The sequence below is a fragment of the Sinocyclocheilus grahami genome, unplaced genomic scaffold, assembly GCF_001515645.1.
Source record: "Sinocyclocheilus grahami isolate Dianchi unplaced genomic scaffold, SAMN03320097.WGS_v1.1 scaffold158.1, whole genome shotgun sequence".
NCBI lineage: Eukaryota > Metazoa > Chordata > Actinopteri > Cypriniformes > Cyprinidae > Sinocyclocheilus > Sinocyclocheilus grahami.
In genome coordinates this window covers 975,415-986,198 of record NW_015505337.1, presented here as the reverse complement: position 1 = coordinate 986,198, position 10,784 = coordinate 975,415, and the positions used below count along the sequence as shown (strand labels likewise).

The window sequence follows — 10,784 nt, the reverse complement described above, 5'->3', positions numbered from 1 at the left end:
AACTAGAGTGACCATCAGGTTCTTGGTCACCAGTCTAGAAAAGGCCCTTCTCCATCAATTGCTCAGTTTGGCCAGGAGCCCAGCTATGGGAAGAGTCCTGGTTGTTTCAAACGTCTTCCATTAAGGGTAACAGAGACTACATGCTTCTATGAACCTTCAATGAAGCAGAATTTTTTCTGAACTCTTCTCCAGATGTGTGGCTTGACGCAAACCTGTTTCTGAGCTCTACATGCAGTTCTTTTGACCTCAGTGCTTGATTTTTGCTCTGATATGGATTATCAGCCATTAGATTTTTTTAAGACGTGTGTGCCTTTACAAATTATACCCATTCAATTGAATTGGCCACATGTTAACTTCACTCGAAGTGTAGTATCATCTACAAGCAATATGAATGCTCCTAAGCTAAATTTCAACTGTTCCAAATAAGGGTATGAATACTTATGCAATGGAATCATTTAAGTTTTTTACTTTTAATAAATTTGCAAAGATGTTAAAAACCTGTTTTTTGCTTTACCATTATGGTGTGTAGAGTGTACATTGATGTGGAAAAAAAGTAATTTAAAGAAGTTTAACATAAGGCAGCAACATAACAAAATGTGAAAAATATGAAGGGGTATATGTATATATGTATATATATGTATATATAATTCTTTATACATTATTTATCTGTATCTAACTTTAAATCATAGTAATCCATGAGGATATGGCTTCAAATATTATATGCCTATATCACTGTGAAAGTCTTACTAAGACATTAATACATTTTTAATACTCTGGTGCTACAGAGAAGGAAAAGCAGTATATATATATATGTATATATATGTATATATAATTCTTTATACATTATTTATCTGTATCTAACTTTAAATCATAGTAATCCATGAGGATATGGCTTCAAATATTATATGCCTATATCACTGTGAAAGTCTTACTAAGACATTAATACATTTTTAATACTCTGGTGCTACAGAGAAGGAAAAGCAGCAAACATATCTTGTGTCTCAGTGTATGCGAGAGTGTTCATTTTCCTCAGGGGAAAATATGAAACTTGCTTCATAATGCACCACAAACACTATGAAAGTTAGAAATGCTAGAAGATCCCGGTCTTTCTCTCTGAGCATTGAATAGAAAATAAAAGGTTATCTTGGTCTAGTGTGGTCTTGTTACTTCATTAGGTTTTTTGTAGGGACTGAGCAGCAAAACGGAGAGAAACACAGTCTTTACAGATGGTCTATTAAAGCTTAATATGTAAGATGATGGCAACAATCTTCTGTTTGAATGGTGCTTTGCTTGGATAATTCTAGCACTGCAAAGTAATTACATCAACAATACAAAACAGACACTAGATGAGCTCTGTTCTCACATTTTTATGCAAATATTAGGATAAAAAAATCTGGATTGGATACACTAAGATGTGAATAAAACCTCTAAAATGCACATTAAAAATGTATATGCTTGTTTGTGTTTTTATTTGGTAAAACATGCTATTTTGCCTTTGAATAATTGGTTATGATTATGTCATAGATTATGTATGTTTTCCCAGAATCTGTGGTTATGTTCTCTAGAACACATGGAATGGAAACGGTGCTTTATTCGCACATTGTTTTGGGGATAATCTTAATTTTTGCTTAAATTAAATTTGATTGGAAACATACTCTCATCAGAAGCTGAACATCTGAAAATTTTCACAAATTGTTTAGATACTGAAAAAAGCCGTTTTGACAGTAAATATAATGCAGAGGTTAATTACCCAGTTTCTCCTCAGAGTATCCAGCAGCTTCCTGAAGATTTTGTAGCTCCGCACTCTGGATCAGATAGCTTTTCAGTTGGGTTATTATCTGCCTGATTTCTTGGAGCATCTCTGTGCTGGAGGTGTGTTTCCGCATGGTGTCCAAAGTGAAAGCTCGATAATCTTTAACAAGGTTCCCAAAGTATGTGTTTCCATCCCGAGACAGTTCAACAATGCGCTTCTGCAACTTACGGTCTGCGTTCATGAAGCCTGTGAGGACATTCGAGAGGTTTGCCATAGACACCATTGACAGTCGTTGTTTGGCGCGGTCTAACATAATTGTTGGGGTCCTCTTGATGACAGTACCTGTTGCCGCATTGGTATCCACCTCCTCCTCTGTGCTGCTGGTTGAGTAAGAGTCATGGTCTGGTGGAGCTCCACCATCAGGAGAGTATAGAGAAACATCTGAGACTTTGGGATGACTGGCATCGATGCAAAGCGAGTGGCGGATGGGACTGGGGCTGCTTGAGTTTAAAGGAAAAGTGGAAGTGGACTCTTGAGGAATTGGCGTGAGTGAGTTTACAAAGCTTTGGGAGACTTGTCCGGTCAGATTCTGAGATAATCTTTTCTTCCTGGGAGGTGCCACTGGAGCATTAGGCCTCTTCGTTTGAGGTGCTACCTCTAGAGTCACCACTGGAACTCCATTTGTTACTTTAGACTCTTCCACTGGCACTTCCTGAAGTTGCTGAGTCTCTGGGTCCATAGGCTTGTCCCTTTCTTCCATTCTGTCATCTAGACAAATGAGGGATGCTACCGGGACTTGCAGAATATTGTCCTTTGCTTCTGTGGAGGTGCTGGTGTGGACTTCCTGCTGCGTTGGTTCCTCTGAAGCTTGCTTTTCAGAGAGTCTCCGTCGGATTGGTATTGGAGGAACTCGATGTGAAGATGTATTAAAAAGCTGTTTTCCTTCTTTGCCCTGAGCTAGTTGTAAGACAGCTGGCTTTTCACATTCAGTGCTTGGGGCAGGAGTTCCCTGTCTCTCTTGTTCTCTGTCTGCACGCTCACAGTCACTTCCTTCCCTTTTCTGGACTGAAGGGGGAGGAGAACTGAGAACTGCCTTGAACTCCCCTTTTGATGGCTTGGCTAATGCATAGTTTTGAGAACAATCAGGTGCACTGGGAGGACGAGGACGTAGGGGTGGCGGCCTTTTGTATTTGGGTGGAGCCTGGATTGGTGTGTTGAGACTCTGGGTCCTCAAAACAGGGGCAGAGGAGGTGGGCGGCAAGCTGTTGCTGCATTCCTCAATGAAAATTGGGTTAACATACCAAAGCCGGTCACTGCCGATTGAAATCTGGATTTCACAGGAGCTGCTTTGCCCCTGCCTATCTGGAGCACCACAACTACCAGCAACGCTTTCCACTTCCTCATGACTATTCAGAGCTGAGTTCCAGAACTCTGTGTTGGCATGAGAAATGTGTTCACGTTAGCACACTGCTAAATTAAGCTATGAAATATGTCAGCATTATTTCATCATTCAGATTGCCTGGAAATGTCTTCAGAATGTATCACTTAGCTTTAGTTACAGCATTTCCCTTGGTACCATTACCTTTGTTCAGCACTTCCTATTGATTATCATAGAAATGTTGTAATATTAAGATATAACACTAATATGGGAACTATTTTTTCCTCATTGAAAGACTTTTTACATGAAAAGATCTCAATAGTGGTTTGAAAAACCATCTCAAATGAGAATGAGTCATCTTAGTAACCTAATAGAAGCTTTTTTATTTTACATCTAGTAGGTTGTTTTGAGTAGGAGGTGATATATTGAGATCACATGAGTTCTTGGTATTAATTAGACTAATCATGGTTCATTGCTAATGGAACAATTTTACAATAGTATGAGCAGGCCCACACAAGAAGGTGAACACCGAGTTCAGCAGAGTCCACCAAAATTGGAACACATCCTACACATGCTCTGTCCCTTGCACATTCGTTTTAAATAGTTGCTGGGGTGGTATGGGACACTTGCACATAATGAAACGTTCAGTCAACTGCAGCATTTTCATGGTATTGTACCCGCTATCTGTTCTGCCCACCCCTCTCGCCTAGGGCAGCATGTAAGTCAGGGCTGCTACTGAATAAGAGATCTGTTTAACACATTTTACTATATTTACCACAGATTTATCCTGAAAACAGTTCAGAAAGTGTACGTCTACAGACATGAGTGCAACTTAACCCAAACTAAAATGAATCTATTGATCTGTCTTACCTGATCCTAGAGAAGAGATCACCTCCATGTCCTCATATTTAGCTACCTTTTGAATGACCTGAGGTAACTTCAGGGGAAAAGGAAGGATGTCGCTGAGTAAAAAAAATAAAATAAAATAAAAAGTGTGAGTGTATTGTGAAAAAATTAAATCAAGCAAAATACATATGCATGGAGGTTTGTGATTTGTTTTTTATCTTACCGGCTAACACAGTAGAATGCAATGAGTTTAAAAATGTTCTCAAACACCAGCACAGACCCTTCAAGGTATAGCACTGCAGCAAATGAAGAAACAGAAGTGTTAACGCTAGGCACTCATCTGGTCTCCGATGTTACCTTTCAGAAATAATACTTCAATTTATTGGTGGCACTAGTTTATGATGTTTGTTTGTGTGACTTATTTCCTGGTGACGCAGAAACACTAAAATAGAAACAACTCACTGGTGAATTTCTGTAAGGGTGGGAAGGGGGATAATGATGAATGGCAATGTGTAAATTAACATGTCAAACTGACCGCCATTCACTTAGAGATTTTATTTCTGACAAAAAAGCTTAAACAACTTTTCAGCTTTGTAACATCTGGACAAAAAAGACAAGACTGCTTTGTAAAGATTGTTAAAATCACCACATGTATGCACTCACGCGCATAGGCACTCATCTGGTCTCCGATGTTACCTTTCAGAAATAATACTTCAATTTATTGGTGGCACTAGTTTATGATGTTTGTTTGTGTGACTTATTTCCTGGTGACGCAGAAACACTAAAATAGAAACAACTCACTGGTGAATTTCTGTAAGGGTGGGAAGGGGGATAATGATGAATGGCAATGTGTAAATTAACATGTCAAACTGACCGCCATTCACTTAGAGAGTTTATTTCTGACAAAAAAGCTTAAACAACTTTTCAGCTTTGTAACAGCTGGACAAAAAAGACAAGACTGCTTTGTAAAGATTGTTAAAATTACCACATGTATGCACTCACGTGCACACACACACTCGGAGACACCAGGAAATGAAGCTATAGAGGCCAGTGCAGGACATCCTGTAACTGCAATGCAGGGCTAGGTACAGGAAACCTGTGGCCCACAGTCTCTACAACCCCCACCACCAAGCCCCTGCAATACCCTTTAAGGTCTGTTTATATCTCTGTACTCACTCTAAAAACATCTATGCGGATGTGATCAGGTATGTATGCAAATTAGTTTGTGCGTGGGCCTGTCTGTGTGGATGTGTTTAGGTCTGTATGCAAATGTGTTTGTGTGTGGGTTTGTCTCAGGCATAAAGGCATTCTATGCATACATTTTCCTAAATCAAGAACACTCATTTCTCAATGCAAAATAACTCACAGGTCTTTTCTTCCTTTATAGGCAGTTCTTTGACATGGGTCTCCCCCAGCTGGTCGGGAAGGCGTACTGCCAGTATCATCGTTTTTTGACTTGCATCCCTCCTAACTAAAAAGATCTGCAAAATCAAACAACTGACACAATCAGTTCAGCAGTACTACGGTGTAAATGGAATCATATCAGGGGGAGGAGGTGGGGATGGTTTGGAGTTAAGCTGAGGTGAGGAAGGTTGTACACGTGAGATTGAGGGTGAAGCAGGAAGCAGATGGTAGGCGGGGTCAGGGGATGGGTTGTCAGAGATATCAACCAATGGGAAGGTCGGTGTAGAAGTCAAGGAAGAAGGAGGACTTAGAGGAAGAGGAGAGGTTTGTGGATGGAATGATGCCTGAATGGGTGAATATATTGTTGGGGAAGAGGGTTTGGAGAGGCCTGAAGGTGCTGTGGAAGGGCCAGGGGAGAGCATAGTGCATAATGAGGACAAAGAGAACTTTCAGAAGAATCCGAAGAATGTTTTTTAGATCACCCTGCAGACATAAGAAAGATCATAGAAAGATTTCAGTATAAAAAAAATTGAATAGGTTTATTGGATTTGCTAACTGGTGGTTTTGGGACTACCGGTGGAGGTGGTCTGGGTTGAGGTGGAGATGAGGATCTAACTCCAGGAGGTGGAGGTGGTCTAGGCAGAGCAGTGGAGGAGCTCTTAGGAAGAGCAGAGGGGAGTTGTGCTGGGAGGGGTGGCTTTGGGACCTGAGGAGACATGGGTTTCTGGGGAGGAGGTGGGGATGGTTTGGAGTTAAGCTGAGGTGAGGAAGGTTGTACACGTGAGATTGAGGGTGAAGCAGGAAGCAGATGGTAGGCGGGGTCAGGGAATGGGTTGTCAGAGATATCAACCAATGGGAAGGTTGGTGTAGAAGTCAAGGAAGAAGGAGGACTTAGAGGAAGAGGAGAGGTTTGTGGATGGAATGATGCCTGAATGGGTGAATATATTGTTGGGGAAGAGGGTTTGGAGAGGCCTGAAGGCGCTGTGGAAGGGCCAGGGGAGAGCATAGTGCATAATGAGGACAAAGAGAACTTTCAGAAGAATCCGAAGAATGTTTTTTAGATCACCCTGCAGACATAAGAAAGATCATACAAAGATTTCAGTATAAAAAAATTGAATATGAACACATTGCAACTCAAGAATGACTTGTCAGATAACCACTGCAACAAGAAAAAACAGAAGTCTCTGCCTATGTCGATTTATTTTTCTCTTTCCCTTTAAAACATGAGGTCAATGCAGAATGTCATATGATCGTAATAAATGTGCCAATACGGCTAAGTTGTGCAACAGAGAATGTGTCAGCATGTTCATGTGAGGATGAAATAAGCCTTGTGTATCATAGCAGTGTTTTTGTTCTCTCTGTTCTTTCGGCTAAGCTGTTGCTCTCTTCCATTCTTCCTTTTTCCGGCTACCAGGATGTTTCCCTCTTCCAGTTCCTGCAAAAATCTCTCCTTTGCTGTATTGTTGTACTGTGATATCACATAACATATTCTTCATGGAAATGTATAGCTTGAGCTCATGCCTTACCATTTTAGACAGTGAGCCAAACCTATCAATATTTATTGTTTGCTTACTGCACATGAACTTGAGAACTCATAAATGAAGTCCGTATATTAACATTGCTGTATTTGTCAAAGACTAGTTTATTTAATTTGTCTTTTCATTAATGTCCAATCTCTGCAAACACAATAAAGTGATAATATCTATTAAATAAAACAGGTAGTAGACCTGACAAAGCGAGACAGAGATATAGAGACAAGCACGGTGCGATAGATAAGTATGTTTTTAAATTATATATTATATATATATATATATATATATTTACATATTTGATTGAACATTTTTAAAATAACATTGTATATAAAAATATTTTAAATAATATTTTAAATATTTACCTAAAGAGTTGTTGGTAAGCAAATGTTTTTGTGTTTTAAAAGCACTTCAAATATATAAACCCCGTTGCATATTTTAAGTGTATTTGAAAAGAAATAGATCTGGATCAGGGTCGTCCCTCCCACATATTCCGATTAGTGGCCTAGTAAAATGGATTTCTTTAATGAACGGTTATTAGGCTTTTACATTTGGACCCTTGATAATCATTCACTAATATTACATTTCTGCAATTTATATTGATTTATCTTTTTTAAAAGTATAAAAGTAAAGACTTCCAGCTTTCCAGATATTGCTGTTCATCCAGCCTTGTAGTGAAACTCTTCCAAAAAGTGAACATAATTTCACGATTTAACAAATACCTTTTCTGCTCAATGAGGGCAAATAGTCAAAATTGCTAAGACAGCTTCATTGTGTTTATATATTGAGAGGATGTTTGTGTATCTGCCTACTTACTCTCAGGATGCTCCGTGTTCTGAGTCCCAACAGCTGTTTTCATCATTCACTCCTCATGCTCAACATTCTTCCTTGGCGTCACAAATAATCCCTCATAAAATTCCCCACAACACCGCAAAAGTTGTCCTCCATATTCTTGCTTGACGCTTTGTGTTTTTCTCTTTGGTGCGTTTTCCGAATGATGTATTCTTTTTGGAGATGAGGGTGGGCGAAATCGTAAAACATGCAGAAAACCCAAAAAGGAGAAACAGAAAAGTTCACGTCTCTTTTTCTCCTTTTCTTTCTGTACTTCCTGTCAGCGATGTAGTCAGGAAGGGGTTGTCCAGGGTGGTCAACCAACCCCTTACCACCCCCTACACTCTCTCACGCACACACGGTTGAGCTAAATAAACCTTACACACTAACAGGTTACACTCTCTGCTTCTCATCGTCTCTGTCTTGCGTTCATAGTGAATGCAGCATAAACAATGTCTGCAGATGTGTTTACCCCAGAAACAGAGCTGTGAATAATGAACTTCCCCCCCTCCTCCCCCATAGAGTCTGAAAGTGTCTGAAGTTAAACAACTCCAGATGCTCAGGAACCCCAAAAAGAAGTTCCATAAGGTCTGCAGTCCAACATATGGTTAGTTTTACTGTTAGGAGCGAATGGCATGCCATCCACCCCACCCTTTTTGATGCTCCTAATCATTGGATCCATAATATTTGCAAAGAGCGCACATTGATGGAGAGCATTAACATTACACAGCCTGTTTGAGAGCCTTCAGAAGGAGGAACATATTTGTGATGCTGCCAAGTGTAATGCACTTTTAAAGGTTTCTGTTTGCATTTGCAGGCAAGTTTCAAGTCTCCAATTTCAAGAGCTTTCAAAACCGTGAAGAATGTGTATGTTAATGCACCAATATAATACTATGAAAAAATAAGTTCAGATCGTGTGCTATGAAAATAAAAATATTTTTGTAGAAGTCTGATGTTTTGCATGACAAATCAATTTGTTTATTGGTCTAGGCTTGTTTGTAAGTACTTCACAAGGGTAGTGCAAACCTGTGAGCTTGCAACAGATGCTTCCTGTCAGTGAGGTGTGACTTCCACAAGTGAGTGATCTCAAAGAAAAGTCGCAATCGTCGTCTTGACCCAAACGCCTCAAGTGTCAGGTTTGTAGATGAGATCTTCTCTATCTCTTACCGTAGTGAAGCATCTTTATATCATTGTGGTAACTGAGTGATTGTCACTTGATAACTGGGTTATAGAGTAGATGTGTTGCTTTAAAACCCTTAAGGAGTCGTGCAAACAAGAAAAATGTGTATTCTTGGGGTGGGAGGGAGTTGAAATGGAGGCACTGTTCTGGATTCAGCTCAAGTGATGACTACAGTGGAGTCTTGAAAAGGGAGGGGGGGATCTGACTCACTCCTCACATCCAGAAGACTCAGTCACTCTTTCCCACTTTCTTACAGCTGCTGCAGAAACATTGCATGAAACTTCCCAAATCACTGTAGCTCTGCATTCAGACAGGAAGAACACAGCTGTGTTTTCACACAGATACCAGAATTTCTAAATTCAGAAGTCCAGAAACTTACTTTACCCAGTACAGTAGGAATACATGCTAACATTAGAAATATAGAATTGTATCCTATGTACTATTTTATAAAACAGTTAGTTGGTTCACTTGAGTGGCATTCTGATATCAGTCCAAAGGGTTTTTGTTTGTGCCTTTTAAGACAGACTGTCGGTCTGTGCATTGGTGGTAGAGATTTATTTAGTGACTCTTTCTGTAAATTGTGGTAATACATGGCGATAAGTGACTGTTTTGATGAGTGAGTCTTTGAATAATTTATTAAGTCGATTTGTTCAAAAACGCTGACAGGTTTAGTTATAAGTACCACCAGAGATTTTTGTATCGCCCCTGTCCCAAATGGTAAACTTGCAGTCTTTTGGACATTACTTTGACGTAGTCATGATAACAAATTACTCTTAATTGTAATGTAAAAACATGCATCTCCTGTAAAGCTGCTTGGAAATAATGTGTATTGTAAAAAGTGCTCTACAAATAAATGTGAACTGAATTGAAGCGGCATTATGTCGTGAAAGTATGAACTCCGTGGAAGACCACAATGGCTCTACTATTGGGAAAGCGTAATGGTCAACGTGAATTTGAATACAAATGCTTAAACTCTTAAACATTTAAGGGGGTTGAAATAATACAAGCTTTAAAAAATGAAAAGCATATACAATATATTAAATCAGATGTTCTCAACCTTTTTTGACTTCAAGGCACCTACATTATTTAAGATGATATTCAAAGGCCTCCCAAGATATTTGTGGTACTTCTGCTGCAATGACAAAGCACCTCACAATTTTATTTTTTTTTGTTAAACTAGAAGTAATATATTGAAATAATTAAATGCTAATATATATAAATATATACAGTATATATAAATGCTGATGTTATATGTATGTATGTATGTGTATATATATATGTATAAATAAATAAATAAATATAAATAAATAAATAAAATAAAAATATATATATAAAAAAAAAAAAAATCAGTTTTGTGAATTTAGTATTTTGTCATGTCATTACATTGTTTAGAGCATAAGAAAAATTTAGAAAAATAACATTTTTGAAAAATTATGTTAGAAGACATCGGGACTTTAAAAAGTCCTGTTTTAAAAAAAATAAAAATACATGAATAAACATGAAAAGGCAAAAACAGTGGGATTTTTGTTTTAATCACAAATCAATTTTCATTTTTTATACCAAACTTTTTATAAAGACGATTCTCAACTATGTTATGAAAGATTTTTTTTAAAACCATTTTTCTTTATGCAAAATGTGTGTAAAATGGCCATGAACAAGTTTTTCCATTATATACAATGTATCTATAAACTGTATCTAATTTGCATATTAATGTGATTTTGGGGCAACATAGAATGTACAAATAAGAGCAATAATGGGAGTAATAATGAGCAAGATTTTCATAATAATATCTAATATTTAATAGGAATATTGATACATCATTTTTTCTCTACTCATTTGTTGTGTCTCCCAAAATGTGTAATA

General features: G+C 38.3%; 1 protein-coding gene across 1 annotated transcript in view; it reads right to left on the bottom strand.

Annotated features, from left to right (window-relative positions):
• Positions 1–8,011, bottom strand: part of LOC107592800 (ras and Rab interactor 3-like) — an 18,830-nt gene extending 10,819 nt beyond the window's left edge. Inside the window, exons 1-7 of the mRNA XM_016282363.1 lie at positions 7,727–8,011; positions 5,913–6,448; positions 5,576–5,778; positions 5,344–5,458; positions 4,201–4,273; positions 4,002–4,093; positions 1,751–3,184 (exon numbers count right to left, since the gene is read on the bottom strand). Coding sequence (XP_016137849.1) covers positions 1,751–3,184; positions 4,002–4,093; positions 4,201–4,273; positions 5,344–5,458; positions 5,576–5,778; positions 5,913–6,387 — 2,392 coding nt within the window. The 5' untranslated portion in view covers positions 6,388–6,448; positions 7,727–8,011. The remainder of the gene's footprint in view (positions 1–1,750; positions 3,185–4,001; positions 4,094–4,200; positions 4,274–5,343; positions 5,459–5,575; positions 5,779–5,912; positions 6,449–7,726) is intronic.
• Positions 8,012–10,784: the final 2,773 nt, after the last annotated feature.